Source organism: Pectinophora gossypiella, chromosome Z (genome assembly GCF_024362695.1).
Source record: "Pectinophora gossypiella chromosome Z, ilPecGoss1.1, whole genome shotgun sequence".
NCBI classification, from domain to species: domain Eukaryota; kingdom Metazoa; phylum Arthropoda; class Insecta; order Lepidoptera; family Gelechiidae; genus Pectinophora; species Pectinophora gossypiella.
The window spans coordinates 11,260,732-11,282,094 of NC_065433.1; the positions used below are offsets into that span (position 1 = coordinate 11,260,732).

General features: G+C 36.5%; 1 protein-coding gene across 1 annotated transcript; it reads right to left on the reverse strand.

Annotated features, from left to right (window-relative positions):
* Positions 1 to 1,886: 1,886 nt before the first annotated feature.
* On the reverse strand, positions 1,887 to 7,419 carry LOC126379791 (uncharacterized). Its single transcript, XM_050028670.1, has one exon. It carries the CDS (start codon positions 7,179 to 7,181, stop codon positions 4,641 to 4,643), a length of 2,541 nt encoding a protein of 846 aa, XP_049884627.1. The 5' UTR covers positions 7,182 to 7,419; the 3' UTR covers positions 1,887 to 4,640.
* Positions 7,420 to 21,363: the final 13,944 nt, after the last annotated feature.

Genomic DNA, 21,363 nt, shown 5'->3' on the forward strand with positions numbered 1-21,363 from the left:
TAATAAGGGGAGAACCAGGGCGTCATACATTTGGCAGATTATTCTCCCTCTTTGTTTCCCTAGGCACTACTGGAGGACTAAAATGGCTACATCGAAGCAAATGATCTAAGAAAGCAATATTGCAATTTGACATTTGCGCATATAAAAGTAAGTGCGCAATGCAAACAAATGTCAAATTGCAATATTGCTTTCTTAGATGAATTGCTTCGATGTGACCATTTTAACTCCCTGTCTGGCAATACCAGTGACACTACTATTCTCATTGGCTAATTAGACTCATACATATTATTTACCCGTGAACTGACTCAGTACCTAGGGAATCACCCTTTTCCGGTATCTTTTGCATAAAAATACTGATTTGTCGCTTAGGTGGCCCCTCTCTGGATCAAAAGCTGGGCGGGGCCACAATCGTTTTGGAATGGGTAGTACACGTATATTGTACTTAGTAGGCATAAACGAACAAAACAATTGTACGTTAAATGATCCGACCAACAACAGATGCATTCTTGTGCATATCAAATGCATCGCGTGCAGGGCCAACTTGCGGCGACTGGTGCGTGTGAGTAATGCATCTATCACTATTAGTTTAAATACCATCCACAACGTAATTTTTGCCTCGGGACATCATTTATTCTCCCCCGTTTTCCTATAACAAATTTACCGAAGTCATTTCTTTTCACTTTATATGGATATTTCAAGGCGTATTATTGTATATTTGCGAGTTTCTTTGTAAAAATATTTGATGTAAAAAGGTTCGTTACGATGAATATACCTACCATCACAAGCACCTATCAACCTGTGCTATCAACCAATAACGCAACCAAAAGGTAAGGTAAGGTGTGTAAGTATAAGTATAAAGGTATGCAGCTGCATTCTTAAAGTCGACTTTAATATGACTATATGACTGGTATAAAGTTACGTACTTACTTATAAAGCAAGTAAATTTACTTGCTTGTGAGTACGCAGACTAGTTACTATAATGTGTATAATTTTAATAAATTGCAGACTGCTTAGAACTGGCTTTAAACCTCCAGAATTCAGTGCCGTAGACCCTTGTTGATATAACAATATTCAACAATATTCATCATCATTACAAGCTTTATTAGTGGTGAACACATCATCCCGATGTATTGTTATGGTAATAAAACCTATATTATTATTATTATTCATACCTATACTTACTAGAGTTACTAGTACTCTCCGGCCAATTATGATATCCCACACTCAACGCTTATAGCTATCGACCCACTAGGTCGATAAATTATTTCAAATGCAATCTTCTCAGACGATGGCCTGAGCCAAGGTTCGCGCCCAACTGGGTGCTATTACGGGGTGGGTCAGGTGATGCTTTTTAAAAAACAATTTTATTTACGCTAAAAAGATTTATTTAAAGAAAATGTATTAGAATTACACAAAACGTAGTTGCTATCCGAATTCCAAACCCGAACTAACGATTTCCCATTGAAATGAAACTTGATGGTTCCGGAGTCCTATTGCATTGACGTCAATGCAATAGGAATTGAGTATGCAGTTTTTATTTTATATGATTACCCTGTAATTTAATATATAACAACCCCCCGAATAAGATCGAACATCACCCTTAAAATGATGTGAGATTAAAATCAGATCGAACTTGGATTTCGGTTACATTATATTAAAAATTACTATATTAACCCTTAAGCAGGCCGCGGACATATGTGTCCCACATTGATTTTTCGATGCTGTAGCCAGGTTTTGGCAATAAAGAGTCCACAATCTGTCAAAATTTAATCGTAAATATATACTCTATGGTTCCGAATTTTCAAACTTTGTGTATCCGAACGTAAGTGACACTGACAGCCATTCGAGTTTCGTCTGTCCGTTAGAGACGTGTTTTTGAGTGACTGTGGTGGTTTTATACAGATTATGGCGAAACAAAGAAAGATAAGTCGTGCAATTTTTTGATATGTTAGAGATTTTGAATTTTCCTAACAGGATTTGCATTATTTCTAGTTGATTTCTTGCTAAATTGTCTAAAACAAGGCAAATAATAATGTGGGGAACATGTGACCAAAGCCTGTTGAGTCGAACTTATTTGTGGGAGCTATATATCCTTTGCCTGTTCAAATCACCAATTTTTTTATACTAGCCTTTGCACCCGACGTTACTTGTGTTTTTTTTAAACATATTTGTTTTACTAAAAACTACGCATCATTTCGATTACACACAAATTTATTATGATTATGTTATACACAAATTATACTAAATTCGGGATTTATAATAAAATGTGAAATAAATGGGATTTATAATAAAAAGTATTTGATTTACTTACCACATAATAACCTCTATAAATATAAAAAATTAATACAATTATTTTTAAATTAAATTATTTATAAATAAATAATTAAATAAGTAATAGCAATTACAATTTAAAATAATAATGATCTAGTAATCAAACACTAGAATTATGAACAGACAAACATTCGACATTTATATATAGCTATCACATAAAGGATAGTCTCTATCCAGGCAATGGGATTATGTTTTCCCACATTTTTTTTCAGGACTTTCAGTGTTTTTTTTCTGAATGTGTTGATAAGGAATCATACAGGCCGCTATTCAAAGCCTAAATCCATATATAACACTTTATTTCTTACAGCAGTTCTTCGGGGCCTGTTTAAGGGTTAATAATAAGTTCTTATCGACGAAAATAATAAGTATGAATTTGAAGTTAAGGTGAGTGTTTTTGAGATGCAAGGATTATATTCCTTTTGACTGTGACTGGTGTCCTTATCTCATCTTCCGTGTCTGAGAAAGATTCCTGCACATTCGACATCACTACGGTCTGTGCTACTGGTTTGTTAGAACTCTTTTTATTGTGACATTGGTTAAATATCTGGACTAAGCATGTGGAAGGATTATTTCGACACAGACGTTTTCTACATCTATAAAGTAAATATAACAAAAATATTATTCCTAGGACATAGCTTAACGATATATAATGAATGCCATACTTTTGCATATGAGTTGGACTTTCGATACTATTTAATTCCTTTTCCAGGTAATCTAAATGCACACTAGCATGTAACAGTGAATCTAAGTTATCAATATTTGTAAGCTTATTATAAGGTAATTTTGACAATGTTTTGTTCAGTTTAGTCCTTTCACAACAATCATCGAGTATTATGTTAAAGTCAGAAATTGAGTTTGTTACATTGGAAATGTAGTTTTCAGTAATAGGATCAAATTGTAAAGTTTTGTAAAAAGCTTTACAGTTTTTTGGCAATTTTAAAATACCAATAGAAAACAAAATTTCATCATAACTGATAGGGTTGTTCTTACAAGTGATATGGCATTTGCCTGGTTCGGATTGGGCAAAGAGCCACCTATTATTACTTATCTTATGAAAAATATCTACATGTCCATGTAACAATTTAACTTCACAAGAATCGGGTAAATTTTGTACTACTTCGGTGATTAAGGTTGTTTCACACGTAGGATTCGCAATTGTCGAATATACGTTCGTTAACACGCACACGTAACACTTGCCACTGATCACTTTACACTTCTCAATATCTTTTATCGGTGAATAAAACATATGATCAGCTGTAATTGCTACATAAGAACTTGTAGGTGCAATAAGTACAAAAGTATCTGGTTTTGAAACGTCGTAAGGAACGGGTAAAGGGATTATATTAAATAGATTATAGGTTTGAGGTAAGACGAGCGGTATCTTGATTAACATAATTATTCTGTTAAGGTGATAATAACAAACGAGTTTAGAAATGTCTAATAGCTGATGAATGTTTTGCAGAGTTAGTGATACTGCCAATTCATGGTTTTTAGGAAGAGCATTCCTATGCTTATCTAACTCGTTATACAATTGATAAGGGCTAAGCACAGTAGGATGTAATATATTTAGCTTTGCAAAAAGGATAGCATTATTTACATCATCTATATCGAAAGATAATGTTAAAATTATAGCTTCTAAAGAATTGAATAAAGAACTTAATTGAGATTTCATTTCTAGCTTATCGTTAGAGTTACTAATCTTATTTAACATATTATTCACGGTGTCCATATTCTTAAGTAGGTTTTGTTCGTTTTCATTGACCTTAGACATAGAATTATTAAAATTTGAAATAGTTGACTTAATTACATGTATATTGTCTTTCATCAGGTAAGACAACTGTTTTTCGTCTGTCTGTACCTGTTCAATTGCGTCAGTGAATTTAATCGCATCTTCATTGTCTAAAGTGCCGAAAAAGGTTTTTAGGATGGAGCCCCCAAAATCAATGAGACCTCGTTTTTGACGTCGGGGTTGTTCATCGACAAGTAAGTATGATATAGAAGAAAATTTATTGACATTAGTTATATGTTGATTATGTAAAGCAGACAGAGAGTTAGTACAGTCTGTTTTTAGCTTTGACGATGAAAACGAATTGCAAAATAAATTTACTCTTTCGAATAAGAACTCCGCTTTATCTAAATTAGGTTTAATATGACTTATATCTAAATACGTAACGACATTCCATTCGCCGTTAGTGAATTTGACATCTAGAAGTTTGTCGAAGAAAAGTCCAGGACTATCTCGGATTTGTGAAACGAATTCACAAATAACCGGTGGTGCGGCCCTGGAATAGATAGAGACGCGCGTTATGTTACGGTGTTAAGGTTTGATCAGCTGCGAGTTTTATTTCGTCATAGTGATGACGTACATGTTTTCTATTTATAAGTAATGTAACGGTGTGGTGTCCATTTAGCTTAATGATTTGAAAAGGACCTTTCCACACCGGTGATAAGGCTTTATTTTGTTTGTGATGGCATTTAACGTATACCATATCGCCAATTTTATAAGTTGTAGGTTTAGTACGTGAATCATAATAGTTTTTTGAGCGTTCTTTTGAAGATATAATGTTTTCTTTAGCTTTTTGTCGGCTGTAACATAAGCGATAATTAAGGGCTCTGATGTAGTCGGTATATGTATTATTATCTAGCGAGTCAATACTACTCGGGATATAAGGTTTAAAACCCAGCAAAAGTTCCATAGGCGAGAATCCTGTGGTGCTATGGACGTTTGTGTTATACGCAATCATAGCGGTAGGTAAATACAGATTCCACGTATGCTGGTTTTCTCCAATGTAAGATCTTAAATACTCTTTAAGAGTCGAGTGGCTCCTCTCTAGAGCACCACATGTTTGAGGGTGATAAGGAGATGCATATATATGCTTTATACCGAACAACTTTTCTAATTGCTTAAATACATCAGAGCAAAAGTTAGTTCCCTGATCTGTGACTATCATTTTGGGAATACCTATGTGAGATATATACCGAACGAATAATCTGGCCGTTTCCTCGGCCGAGCATGTTTGCAATGGATAAGCCTGTGAATATTTAGTCAGGTCGTCTTGCAGTGTAAGAATAAATTTGAACTTATGTTCGTGAGTTTCAGGGAGAGGACCGACTAAATCTAGGAAGACCTTTTCGTTAGGCCTTGTGGCAGTCGATGTTATTATCATCGGCGCACGATTCACTTGGCGCAAAGGCTTATTTATTTGACACGAGCGACAATTTTTTACATAATCATCAATATCTTGGCGCATGTTTTTCCACCAGTATTGAGATTTGATTCGATCAAACATGCGAGATACGCCGGGGTGTCCGGCTGAGACAGAATCGTGATTTTCTTTTAAAATGTTTTTGACTTCACTAGGAGTAGGATATAGTATTGAATTTCGATAGATATTTACTTTGATTCCCGTATCATGGAATAGAAAAGATAGAATGTTGTAAATTTTAGTGTAAACTATTTTGTTAAAAGGATCGGAAAAATCTGAGATTGCGAATTCCTTTTCCTCCAAATACCAGTATTTGATCATATCTCTGTATTCGCGTAAGACATTGAATATATCCTTATAAGATATTTCGTCATAGTGATTGAGACGAATAAATAGATGAGTAAAGACATGTTTATCATTACTTGTGGAATAATAAGTGTTAAGTTCACGATCGATGTCTCGGATATTTGGTTCGCTTGTGGAGGAATTGATGATTTCTGTACAGTATGGGACAGATTCATCTAAGTCAATTGACGTTGGATAAGCTATCAGTTTACACTTAGCTTTAAGTAGAGATTGATTGTGTTCTTCAATGATTGTATTATAAGATACGTCTGGCTGACGGTTTATTTGTAAGAATTGTTCATAAGTTTCGGAAATAGAAGGACTCGGGTCATCGGACACGCGAGGTGATGAATTAGTAGAATTAGAAGGATTACGAGTTGAATCGGGATCTCCAAAATCATTTAGAGCGTTGACAGGGCAACGAGATAAAGCGTCTGCATTACAATTAAGTTTCCCTTGTTTATAAATTATTTCGTAGTCGTACTCCTCCAATTTTAGGCGCCACCTTATTAATCTAGAACCAGGGTCCTTGACATTAAAAAGCCATACAAGTGGCCTATGATCGGTGACGATTTTAAATTTTCGACCATATAAGTAAGGTCGGAAAGTCTTCACGCCGAAAAGGATAGCTAGAAGCTCCTTTTCTATTGTGGAGTAATTACCTTCGGCCTTGTTGAGTGTTCGAGACGCATAGGCAATGGGTTTATCCTTACCTATGTCGCCTTGCGATAACACGGCTCCGACAGCGTAGTTGGAAGCGTCGGTAGTGAGAATAAATGGTTCGTTAAAATTCGGATATTGGAGGAGGGGCGCAGATGTTAGTTTATTTTTTAGAATATCGAAAGATTGTTGTTGGTCGTATGACCATTTAAATTCTGCGTCCTTTTTAAGAAGGGAAGTTAAGGGTTTGGTGATTTTGGAGAAGTTCTCGATAAATCGTCGGTAGTAACCAACGAGACCAAGAAAAGATTTAATGTCTTTGGCATTCCTTGGAATAGGGAAGTCTGTGACTGCCTTGATTTTATCGGGATTAGGTGACACACCTTTATCCGTGATTATATGGCCTAGATAAGCGACCTCGCGACGTAAGAATTCGCATTTATCTGGCTGTAGTTTTAGATTAAATTGACGAAGTCGGTCGAACACGAGTTTTAGTTTTTGAATGTGTGAATCGAGATCATGAGAATAGATTATGCAGTCATCGAGATAAATATAGCAATGTAAACCCTGGAGCCCTGTTAGAACAGTGTTCATCAATCTTTGAAATGTTGAAGGGGCATTTTTCAGCCCGAAGGGCATACGGGTGAATTCATAATGTCCTGAAGTGCCATTTGTGATGACGGTGAAGCCGGTTTTCTCAGCGTCTTCCTTTTTAAGTTTTATTTGATGGAAGCCGCTGACGAGATCAAGTGTCGTAAAATACTTGGAGTGACCTAATTGATCGAGGATGTCCGTTATTAACGGAAGTGGATAGATCTCGGTAACGGTTGCGTCATTAAGCTTCCGATAGTCAATGACTATCCTTCACTTTTGTTTCCCTGACGCGTCCTTCTTTTTAGGGACTACCCAAACTGGAGCACTCCAAGGTGACATTGAAGGACGAATGATATTTTGTTCTAACATTGTTTTGATTTGGCCTTCAACTTCATCCTTATGGCATTCGGGAAAACGATAGGATTTTACATGGACAGGAGCAGAGTCCTTTGTATTGATTGAATGTTCCAGTGCACTAGTGAAAGATAATGGTTCTCCCTCCAGATGAAAGATATCTGTGTACTGAGAACAACATTCAAGTAGACATTTGGATTCCTCGTTATTAAGATGATTTGCTCGTATAAGATCGAGGACTTGTTGATTCCTATCGGAATGTAAAACGTGGACATTGTAAATGTCTTTAAAATCATCTTGAGATGATATTTGTGTTGAAGATTGCTTATCATATGGAGTGAGATTCACGCGGTAATCTCGAATGATGATCTCTGATTCAGTAGTATTTAGAACAGATAAGTTAACTCGACCATTGGGCTTGAGAAGAACGATACAATTTGCAATATATACGCCGTCCGAAATAAAGTGGTCAAGGACTAAACTTTCTTTAAGATTTTCGTACTCCTTTAGATCATTAGAAATTGAGCATTCGATTATGGCTTCTGATCGCGGAGGAATGGCATATGTGGGCCGATTGAAGCGGATTGGTAGAGAATGACCTCGCATATACAAACAGTTGCGAGAATATCTAATATCGACATCTAAAGTTTTAAGAAAGTCATTGCCTAATATGCCATCGTAATTTAATTGAACATTGTCACTAATAGCATGAAACTTGAAATCGAAAGTTATAGTGGAAGGATTTTCGGATGACGTAATGCAATTGAAATTGATTTGGAATGACCCTAAGGTTTCACAATATGAGTCATCATCGCTAAGTCCCTTTAATTTAATTTTTTCGTTGGATAGTGAAGGTTTATTCGTAAAGTTTGCTAGTTTAGCTATGCTGACGGTTGAACCGGTGTCGATTAAGAAACATAAAGGGTGTTCCGCATAATTTGTTTTTAATAATATATGCGGTAATGAGATTTTATGTGAAATTGTGTTTACTTTATATATAGTATTGTTTTCCGACGAAGTAGAGATAGAACTCATAGGACCTTCACTATTTTGAGAGTTTTCAGGATTTAGCAATGGATGACTATTTTGACTCAACGAAACAGTGTCTCTCGTAATATGAGAGGGTTGAGATTTAAGGGATGCAATATTTTTATTGCGACTCAACGAAACAGTGTCTCTCGTAATATGAGAGGGTTGAGATTTAAGGGATGCAACATTTTTATTGCGACTCAACGAAACAGAGTCTCTCATATGAGAGGGTTGAGGTAGAGTTTTAAGGGGTGCAATATTTTTATTGCGACTCAACGATACAGAGTCTCTCGTATGAGAGGGTTGAGGTAGAGTTTTAAGGGGTGCAATATTTTTATTGCGACTCAACGATACAGAGTCTCTCGTATGAGAGGGTTGAGATAGAGTTTTAAGGGGTGCAATATTTTTATTGCGACTCAACGATACAGAGTCTCTCGTATGAGAGGGTTGAGATAGAGTTTTAAGGGGTGCAATATTTTTATTGCGACTCAACGAAACAGAGTCTCTCGTAGGAGAGGGTTGAGATAGAGTTTTAAGGGGTGCAATATTTTTATTGCGACTCAACGATACAGAGTCTCTCGTATGAGAGGGTTGAGATAGAGTTTTAAGGGGTGCAATATTTTTATTGCGACTCAACGAAACAGAGTCTCTCGTAGGAGAGGGTTGAGATAGAGATTTTGAATTAGATTGGCTCTTGGATATAGTGACTCTCTTTGGAGAGTTTTGAGCACAGGCTTTAGCATAACTTAAGGAAGCAGTGACACGAGAGGATTTAGAATTTGCTTTTGTGTCTAAACGAGCAGAATTACGTCGACACGTGTCCGTAATTCTGTTTACTAGTTTAAATTATCGTTATCACATAGTTCGCACGGGCCATCCGAGTTGTTATACGACTCCGGCTCCGATTGCGCTTCGTCCGCAACATGATTTATAGGAGCCGTGGGATTGTTGTTTTGATAATTAGAATTTCGTTTGGAATTATTATGTTTTCGTTTAAAACATTCCGAAATATCATGGCCCGGTTTTTTACAATATCTACAATTTTTTTGTGATATCGAATTTTGTTGCGATGATATAGAATTTTGAAAGTTGCGTTTTGGTTTGGAGATACCTTCCGAATGAGAATGAGCTTGCTTGTTACGATTAACCTTGTACACGAGGTTTTCAAGCTTCTCTTCTTCGAGAGCTATGTTGATGGCATCGTTCAATGACCTTGGTTCTCGGCATCGAACGATTGTGCTCAATCGTGGTGATAATCCTAAATTGAACGTAAACAAGGCAAGGTCTTCGGTTATAGCGAGTCGACCGACGAGCTCCTTTTTTAGGGAATCCGAATTGTGTATCTCCGATTGCAAGGATGTTAAGCAGCTTTCGATACGCAAAGCGAATTGGGCAACAGTTTCGTTAAATTGTTGTTTACATGATTGAAGATCTAACAACAGATGATTATAATGCTTCCTCTCTCCAAAGTTTTGATTTAAGAATAACTTTAATTCGTCAAATGTTTCAAACACTTTGTTAGAACATGCTACCTGTGCTTTGCCTTCTAATTTAGCTATAATATATTTTAATAATATTATTTTCTGGCAAGGTGAAGCCAGATCAAGAGCATTTTGACAATTTGTCAGAAATGCGGTTAGGGTTTCTCGATCACCCTTATATGGATTAATGAAATTACAGAGAACCTGCAGAGGACAAGGTTCAGATATGAGAATTTCAGGAACCTTCTTCGAAGCTGAAGGAGTTGATGGAGGTTTGCTTTCCGCCATTATAAGAGGTAAGTAAGTACGTAAGTATGTAAATAGGATTTAGGTAAGTATTAGGATTAGATTATTATTTTAGATTTTGGATTATTAAGACAGGTAATATAATAGGAGATATTTAGGAATCGACTAAGTGATACAATATTTAGAATGTTAAGATTAATTAAAAGAGAGTGGCGAAGCAATTACAGTGAATCAAATATTTTACTCACATTAACACCAGCGCGAACACCACGTTGTAAATCTTCATTTCCAGCGAAATCAGGATACGTGCAGGAAAGCGGCAGCGAGGTGACGGCGGCGGCAGCGCAGCGGCAGGAAAAATATATGACGGCGATCGACTGGCAGGCTTACTCTGACAGTTTTGTTGTTGACCCCAGGATGCAGTCTCGGTGGTCCACCAGCAGGCTTCTCGAAGTAAGGCTTACTGTCGTGGTTAGACCTCCAGATAGACGGCGAGTATCGGCGAGCTGATGCGGGGAAGGTAGACTGTCGCCGTTTAACCGTACTTATTAATTCGACGGTGAGTTAGAAGATTTTGAAGAGTTTGACGAAGTGACGAAAATAACTTGAGAACTTGGAAGTCACTCCGGAGTCAGGTTGGTGACGACGAGCGGACAGGAATAGCGTGTTAGTTTATAAGTTTGTATTTTCACAGACACATCACCAATGTTCCACACAATTTTTATGAGATTCGTTTACGCGAACGCGTTATGGAATACCAGGAATCGACGAAGAAACGGTAAAAATTCACTGGTATCCCACTTCTGACACCACTATTACGGGGTGGGTCAGGTGATGCTTTTTAAAAAACAATTTTATTTACGCTAAAAAGATTTATTTAAAGAAAATGTATTAGAATTACACAAAACGTAGTTGCTATCCGAATTCCAAACCCGAACTAACGATTTCCCATTGAAATGAAACTTGATGGTTCCGGAGTCCTATTGCATTGACGTCAATGCAATAGGAATTGAGTATGCAGTTTTTATTTTATATGATTACCCTGTAATTTAATATATAACAGTGCCCTTAAGCCTGTTGCCTTAAATTTTATACCGGGTGAAAGCCCTCTGCGTTCTCCATTTGTCCAGGCAAGAGTTAATGCCACATGAGACAAATCTAGAATAAGTCAAAAAAGGCCAAGTATGGGAATAATAATTATCTGAGTTAAATCTACAATTAGTCCGCCAAGATTGTTAAATTAGCACATTAGAATAGAAATATCGTATTGAATCTATTTATCTTGTCAAAATGGCACGTTCGAGATAAGAAACGAACTTTTTGTGTCATGGCTTGCATAAAATTTTGTAGGCCGAACATGAAAAAAGTTATACAATTAAAAAGATACGAGATATTATGGCAAATTATGTGTGTAGGTACTGGATGGCAGTTGTGTGTGCTACTTACTTTATATTACACCAGTACTTATGAAGTCGTATGGTCACTTTTTATGTTTGCCACAAACTCACAACCAGTTGGCTGTCGGTTGACAACGTTTACAAGCATAAAAAGCGTAGGTACTGCCCAAATACTTTCCCCTTGAAATCATCTTCGTACTATTACCAATTTTCTCAAGACAGCCTTCAACGACAATAAGTTGAATAAGTACTTACCCTATGACTTATTATTTTCCTTGTACTTAAGTGTGAGTGCGTTTATTTTAATAATATAAGTACCTACTTAATACAATAATTAAATCGTTTTAAAAAAAGAAGGACAAAGTGCGAACACGTGATTCATACAATAAAATTTATGACCTACAATAAGAGTTTTATTGAAATATATATATATTTTGTATTTTATCTGAATCTTTATATTTCAATAAAGATATAATATCGTAGCTTTGATAAATACAAATTGTTTGAGTAAGTAGTTATTTTATTATTAGTTTACGCTGGTGGAAAAGAGTAATGATCGGAATAACATTGCGAGACAAGAGTCAAGGGGACGGATTTGGAAGACAAAACAAACATTAAAAACGTGGTAAGGTGGTCAACACTATCGCAAGACGGACGTGGGTCTAGGCGCGGCATATCGCTAGAAGTGGTTGTAGCCACTGGGGCAGTTAAACCCTAGAAGACACAGATACTTAAACATACATAAACAACCTGTAAGTACAGGGTGTTAGTGACAACGTAACATAAACTTTGAGGCATCATTGACACCATGATTCTTTGTCGATATCAAGTGAGATTTTTCGTCGCAAAAGTATGGAACTGAAAATAATAAAAAAAACACTAAAATTTTCATTCCTTAAATTCTTTTTGATATCAACTCAGAACCATGGCCTGAATCATCGTCCTCAGTAGGTATTCGTTACGGTATCACTAACACCATGTGTAATAAATACCTTATACGTAGCAGCTATTGTCATAACATAATAGCTGCTACGTACCTATAGATATAGATACAAACACACAATTCCTTATTGACCAGAACACGATAAACATAAACCAATTTCATATAAGAAAAAGACTTGTAAGTATAGCTAGGCAGAGGTGTGAGTATAGTAAGTATACATTCTATACATAAACCCACACCTCGCCAGCTATACTTAGGTCCGATAGAAACCACGCGATATTATCTATGATCCAAACATGAATTCAAACTCATTATGGAATTCAGTGGTTTAGAGCCCAAACCGGGATTCGAGCGTCTGACACTATGATGTAAGTCACGCGTTCCTCGCACAGGGCTATCACGGATTTGCTTAAGTACTTATATATAAATAGTTATTATAACAATGCTTGTGGCTCAGTAAAATCAAGCAAGCGTTAAAGTCGACTAGACGGGTAGTGTTAACATGTTAAGTCGCAAGCGATACACTCTAACGTCTGTCCCGGGCTGTACATTTTCATAAATTACATATTCACTGAACAGAATAAATTTCGCGCTGCTAAATGTGGCACATTGAATAAATACTTACCTAGGTATTGGCATAATTTAGAAACACGTCACCTTTTGATGGTGTTATGCAAATAAGGTGCAAGTATGTACGTTCTTTAGAAAAAAAATTAAGTATGTGATAATATTGCAGCAAATAGGGAAAGCGGGATAATTACGAACACCTAAGTGTTATTTGAAATAACATAAAATATTTTAGATATTAAGTACTTAATTATTGTACTACGTACTATTATAATCAATTCCATAAAATTTTCATTAAATGATTCTGATTCTGAGTTGATATCAAGTGGAATTTTTCGTCGCAAAAGTATGGAACCGTAAAAAAAATTAAAGACAGCATTTTTTATATGTGAAAATTATTATTATTAAAAGCTAATAAGTAAGTTCGTAGTATTTGTCCATAGAAAAGGTTTAGTAAGCTCTATTTTGATCCGACGTGCATGTATGAAACGATTGATGAATGTGGAGGACGCAAGAGAAGTATGTCAGGATTGAAGCAAGAATTCCATAGTCTCTGCTTACCCCCGTGGGACATAGGCGTGAGTTCATGTATGTATGTATTATTATTAAAAGCCATGTATGCCCACTGCAGAACAAAGGCCTCTTTCCTTTTCTTCCACTCCTTCCAGTGTTTATATTTATGTGAAAATTTTATAGCAAAAATGTTTTAAAGAAACAACATTACACGCGCTAAGTAAACTCCTGACATAATAAAAGGCGAGAGCACTCCAATCAGGCTATTGTATTAGAATATTTTGTAAAAGAATATCAAGTAAACATGCTGTTTTCTATAAACAATGGTGTTACTTTACTTCAAATACTATTTTCACCCTTAAGTAATGCTCCCATCTCCACACAAAACCTTCAAGGTAGGTTGTTGTCTAGTTTGAAAGGACAGGCATTAAGAAAGCCCTCACACCTCTCTTCAACGCTATAGTGCATGTTGACGCGTTGACAATCATTAAACAAAAGTTATTTATATAGGTACTTACGAGCACATCTATCGATAAGCGATGGATTACTAAATACCTGTTTATGTATTTACGAGCGCCTATTAAATTGAGTAACGCAATGATTTAAATGTGAGTCATTTAGCAATCATGCTTGCTACACACAGAGCCAGAAAAGCGTTATTACCTGGCGTGGGGTTTTAATGGGGAAAGAATGTGCGAACCCGTGGCTCGGTCTGCTTGTCACGCTTTTCCGTGTCTGTGTGTCAAGCTTCAAAGCAATTATAAATATTATAAAATAACTGTTTTACACTGAATGGCGATTGTGCTGTTAAATTAGATATTAGAATAGCCTGGCAATGTTTAAAAATATTAACGCAGGTATCTACCTGACCTGCGTATATCAGTAAGTAAGTATTTTCTACTTACAAAAAATCATACAATGCGTACTGCATGTTTATACTGGCAGTACACGGTTGACACAAAAGAATCTCATGCAAGTAAAGTGTTATTCTCACTCTATTCTATGCCAACGCTACGGTCTGTCTAATGTATAGACATAAGGCTGTCTGTAAAAGTTTAATATGTATTGTTATTAAATAAATAGAGCGATGGGCGACATAAATCATTAAGAGGTGATACGTAGGTACATCACAATCCAGCTTAAACACGTGTACTTATTTCAAAACCATGAGCGAGTTTGATATTTGTCTTCACTAATAGGCTAATCTAAGTATTATCTACAAGTGGGTCCGGCTTTTTTGAATGTAAGTACTTAAGTTATAAATTAGAATTTGTATACCTACGGGGTGGTCTTAGGTAGTCTATATAGCAACGCAAAACGACTAGATATCGTTTCATCTTTAGGAAATAAGGGAGGCACCTCGTTCCAGCATTTTGAAGCTAAAGTTGACAGTAAGTAAGTATTACGAGTATTCATCTACGTAGTTACGAGTATTAATCAGACACTCCTGACCTACACAAACTGAAACAAAAGCATGTTACAAGGAGATGCGTGTGCGCACCTTGTCGAGTTGTGGCCTTGCCAGACACCTTGCAGGAAAGTGCGCTGAGCAATAGATTTAAGTTACTTCGTCGTCAGCCGTATGACAGTATATCAGTCTATACTTATACTTTTAATTATGTAGTATAGTGTAGATTAAATGCGCGGTCACGAGCATTAATATGTATACACTTTGGTAACATGTCACATTAACTTTTTTGACAAATTGAACTTAAGTCTCACTAAATGTCAAATATGTTAATGCGACAGAGTCCTAAAGTGGGTACATTATATTATTGTTCATGACTGTACCTACCTAACCAAGTGTAACCAAGATTTGCCGGTTCTTTTTCTTATAATTTACTTACCTAATAGACGCGGCCAATCAGCTCACTCAAGGCGGCTCGCCACAACACATGCTTCAGGACCCCGACCAACCCTGCCGGCGTGGTGGACGATTTCCCCTCATTCAGTGTCTATCGCTATCGGCCCACTAGGGTGAGCAAGTGCATGCCCTTAGGTCTGTTGACTTAAATTTTGTACCCTCAGCGTTCCCCATTCGTCTGGTCAAGTAGTTAATGCTATTTACGGCAAATGTACAATAAGCCACTAACTAAAAAGCTGGAAGAAATCTCTTTGTTTAGAGATAAACTTACCTGTACTATCTGTTTTCTTTTTATGTTTTATTGTGTACAAATAAATAAATAAATAAAAATTAACACAAATTATAGGTACTTATAAGTAGTAGAATACGAATAATAAACGTGTTTTGTGTAAAGGAGCAGGTACTTCATAGATAATATAGTTGTCTATTATTGGAGACCTCACTTTTAAGTATGACAGCAATTTCAGTCAGACAACATTAACGTTTCTTTAAAGTGAAATCTTAGATGGAATTATTCTAGTTAGAGTAGCTACTTACATAAAACTGTAGTATACAATTTGCTAAGCCTCATAGCCTAATAGCCTCATCCATGTGCGTAAGTATCGGTTCCTTTTGATATTCTTCTAAATTGGGTCTATATAAATAGGGAAGCACATTATAATTTAGAGATCATTGATAGGGTTTTACGAATTGCTTATCAGACCAGACGTGTATTATCTTTTTAGGGGTAATATATGCTACTCAGGACCACTTGTTGTGAGTGCATACATCGATATCGCAAAGCTAAAACGTACGTGCTGAATTTATTGACAAGACCTGGCAATACAAGAAAAAAATATATATATAAAAATATGTCATATCAAAACGAATAATATACCAACGAGAACGCTCCAAAAAGCCCGTCTAAACTATCACTATAGGTACCTATTGTAGTCTAAACTATTACTTAAGTATAGATATATTTATAAGTAGAACGTAGGTAGTTAAAACATTATAATTGTGTCAATTTACTTATCTCTTCTTATACGTAAACTAAATAGGTATCTTCCTACTTATTATTGTTCTTACTAGATTTACTACCTATAAGTAGGCACGGGCTTAAATTAATGAATTTCGAATTCATGTTTGTATCATATCATAAATGATTATCACGTGCTCAGCAGTGAAGGAGAATATCGTGAGGAAACTCGCATTTCTGGGAGGATGTGTTTCGGAGTTATGTGACCTAACCCTAACCTGTATTGGATTGGTTTTCCTTTTGCGGGTCTGTAAAAAACCGGACCCGTGAAATCTTCAGTGCAATACTTGTAAGTGGAGCCTGTGAAAACGGGATAACGCTTGAGAGACAGAGGTAGGCCGGTTTTACGGAACTTAACACATTTGCAAAATAAAGTTGTATCAAAATTATTAAATAGGTACATAGGTAGTATTTATTATTCGCATACTTTGTTATAATAAGCACTTCGTGTACATAATAAACAAATGTACTATAGTAACGTAGACAAGTTGCAGGCTGGGTAATAATGATCTACCTAGGTAGTATACTTATTTAAATGAAGCACTGACGAGAATCTGTTCTGAGTGTTAGCAGACTATTTTCAAACTACCGACTTAATTTTCATAATTACTATCATAATTAGCAAATGCATAACAATTAGTTGAGTGTTGCTTGTATCGTCACTTAACGAGCATCACTGTTTTAATAAGTTGTTTGAGTAAGTACATATAGATAGGTCGTAATTTTCCGCTATTGCTTAAGTAGTTTGTGGCTCACAAACTACTTATGTATAAGTAAGTATTATACCTAGTCACTACATCTGTCTACAAACATGTTGTTATAACTTTCATATTTTTAGTATCAAGAAAGTAACAGTAACAGCCTCCGTGGTCGAGTGGTTAGAGCGTTAGGTTCACGATCTGGAAGTCCGGGTTCGATTCCCGATTGGGACATTGTCGAAATCACTTTGTGAGACTGTCCTTTGTTTGGTAAGGAGTTTGCAGGCTTGAATCACCTGTATGTCCGAAAAAGTAAGATGATTCCGTGCTTCGGAGGGTACGTGAAGCCGTTGAACCCGGCTATTAGCCGAAAAAACACCTCTACCAACCCACAGCGTGGAGCAGTGTGGTGGAGTACTATGCTCCACACCCACTCTGATTGATTGCGGGGAGGTCTGTGTCCAGCAGTGAGACGAATATAGGCTGTTTAAGTTTTTATGTTATCGAGTAAGTAGGAATGTAACCGGCAAAGGCTAATTTTAGGCCTACAGGGTGCTTAGTGACATCGTAACGAAAACCCTGAGGGATGATTCAGACCATGATGGATTACAATGTCTTTAGGTTCGTGCTTTGTTTAATAGGTAATTGGTTTGTTTGTAGTCGTAAGTAGGTAGCAGCTACATAATTATAACACAATGTTTAATACATAACTAACTATATTTTACATTTTAAGAAAATAAAAAGTAGGTAACTAGGTATGTGCCAAATTATGATAACAATATCAATGTTGTATTGAAACTGATTTTTATCCACTGAATATCGCATAGTTAATATAGGTACGAAAATTATAATATACCTACAAATAAAATAGGTACTGTTTCTGTTTATTACATTTGATCATAAATACAGTACTTATTAACACTTGTAATACTAATATTGCATCACGCCTGTATCCCCACAGGGGTAAGCATAGGCGTAGTGTAGTTGTGGTTACGATAAAATGGAGTGCCTTTAGACGTACTTACGTACTTTATGTAGGTATAGGTATTCCTACTACAACCTAGGCTACGTCCGGCGTACCCTGGGCAACATGCGAAAGCTTCCTCCTAACATGTTCTACCGACACGAATAAGTTTAGTACTAAGTAGGTACCTTCTAAGTGATAGCGCATTTTCTTGTATGGTTTTCAATTATCAGCCACATTTGAAGGTAATTGCTCTAGTTACCTACATAATAGGTAAGTAGATATAGCAACGAGTTAAACAACAAAATTGGCTTGACATTGGTATCATTTGTTATATAAGGGGAAGATTGGTGTGGCGTGTTTGAGAAGCAAATTGACAGCAATACAAAGTGATTTGAAGTGGGCTGATGCAGGTGCAGGAGGGTCGCTGAGGAGGATGTTGTTGTCGAGCTGCGTAATGGCTGAACCCCAGAGGACGGCGGCTCCCCACAACGCAATCATCTAGTTTATAACACTCGATGTCTCTCAGCGATAACCCTCCATTGACGTCATGAATAGCTCCATTTTAAACGAATAAGTACTTGAATAGCTATGTTGCCGGCTGCTTTGTTACGACAGATGCTAATTTACTAACCGTTCAGAAAAGCGTGTCGTTTAGTCAAATGACAACGCATTCAGTTCGTTACAGCACTTTTCATCTGTCTGCTCAATTATCTAGTGTAGGTATATGTCCGCCGACCTTGCGTGTTTAATTGTTTACTAACACGGACGTTCATCTACTTTACTGAAATATGTCCCATGTACTTATTAAGTGTTAAAATTACAAAAATAACGCAACCTAATAATTACTATTTCCTTCATGCATCCAAATGTTTTACGGGGTTTTTAGTGGTATCGAACCGCAGTGCGAATCAAACGTAGTGCGGGTCGTTAAGCAAATCTTGGATCGGTTGCCCCAGGTAGCTATTAGAATGGTTCGATTCATAAACTCTATCTTGCGAAACCACTGCTGGTCGGTACGACCTTTTATAAAAAAGTTCTTCGGCGATTCACATGAAACGACCTATTCAAAAAAGAGCAGCGTCGATTCACACAGTGCTCCGACTCGCTTGCGATCCGAAACAACTAATCTCTACCAAAAAAAACGACTTAAACTAATCGACTAAAGCAGAGATAGTAACATAATACTTATAATAATATTATACATTTAGTCATATCCATCTCAGGGTTTAGTGTTGTCATTTGATTATTAGGTACACAGAGCACATTGAACGGAGGGAAATCAATCCCGGATAACCATCCGGCTTACCTTCGCCTTTGACCTTCGATCATCAAGTCGTCGCAGTGATACCTAGTGGTGCTTTTTATAAATAATGAACGTGATCCCAGGTCATAGAATAACGAATAATACATACTACCTATATAACGGACATTCTCAAGCCCAAGCCAGATTACCGAGCCGAGCTAGATTTACAAGATTTTTCTTACTTTTCCCTCACGCCCCAACAGAAGTCACTTTAGTCTGTAACCGTAATAGGTAGCTAATTAAAGCCGGGCGCAAACCGGTAGAAAACCATACAAATTTGGACAAAATAAGTAGGTAGGTAACTTCCAATCATTTTGATACGAGTTATAGGTAGTTTCCAAGCTACGGAGCGTGAAATTCTTGTCAAAGATATCTAATTCCCTCTAATTCATCCAATGAGTGTCGATAATGCTGAGTCTCCTTAAATTTTGAAAGAGTCCCATAAGTACTTACTATTTGAGTAAGTAAGTAAATAAACATATTCTTTTGGTTGTATTTTTACACTACCTTATAGCCCTTAAATCATCCGGAAAGAAGAAAACTTAGAAAAACAATCAAAACACTTTTACAACTGATGGCTGTTTTTCTTTTTCGTAACTAATCCTTCAGGGGAATACACTCCACGTTGCACCACATTTTACAGCAATAAGCGGCTTTCCAGGCTACTTTCCCTAGATGTAGATAAAAGATGTAGGTGGCGTTGTACAGATGTAACGTGATAATTCATAATCTGTTGGGTAGGTACATAATTATTCAAAAAATAAAATATTAGGCATAAGCTTATTTAAAAATAATTAATTTACAGCATTAATTTGCTACCTATATTGCTCTTTTTTTTGTTCAGAATACTTAATAATGGTTGAAGGGTGTGTTAAGCCCGGGTATATACAAGGGTCATCATTTATTATACCCAAAAACAGAGAAGTCCATCCAAAAAATTACAAGGTTAAACGAAGGCCAATCTGTACAACGCCATCTGTACATTTTTTGGGGTACGTAGCCTGAAAGTCCCTCATTTATCACGAATTTTAGTTGGACTATGGAGTACTGTCAAAATTTAGGGAAACTCTTCAGAGCTGCCGCCTACATTCACAGACTAGCTTGTAATTTTTAATCCTCATTCAAAACATACTTACAATATTATATAGTATCACTTCTTCTGTACCATCTCTGTAATACCACCCTTAAATGTTATGATTTCAGATCATAACCAAGTAAATATAGTGTCATTATGTCTCGTAATCTACAACCACACCATACTTTCTAGTTTACGCTTATGATTGATGATTACCTATAAGTATTACAACACAGCATAAAATTAAAATCTTAGAAAAAATTGTGTCTTGTAGGTAGTAGGTACCACTTTCATTTATTTCAATTTACGGTAAATCAATGGTTTACACTATTAACGCTTGTATATATTTTCTACTACAGAAGTACTTACAGACTATTCCTTTTATTCTACACTATTGCGTTGTCATTAATTTGTTTATATTCAAGGCCTTTGCAATGTATATTTTGTATGCACTTTTTGCTTCGTTCTGTTTACACTTTGCTTGTGCTAAGTATTTCAGCTCGCGCTCCCTGGTCGCATTGTCCTGGCTCCGGACGGCTATACGGTTTCCCCAAGGGCTTCGAGTACATATAGGGCGTATGCATAAAAGTGATGCTTCCCAAAATATTACAAATTTGGCAACGATGGCTGCGACAAACCTTTCGCAATCTTCCCAGATCACAAGTTCCTTAACCTTGGACTGGCGCCTCCCATTAAATATTGAAAATGTGGCCAGTGCAATGGCGTCTTTTCATAGTGGGTCAGCGTCTGGAGATGAGATGGATACATAATA

Coding starts and splice junctions, on each gene's coding strand:
- LOC126379791 (XM_050028670.1), bottom strand. CDS start 7,181: ATGCCCTTCGGGCTGAAAAATGCCCCTTCAACATTTCAAAGATTGATG.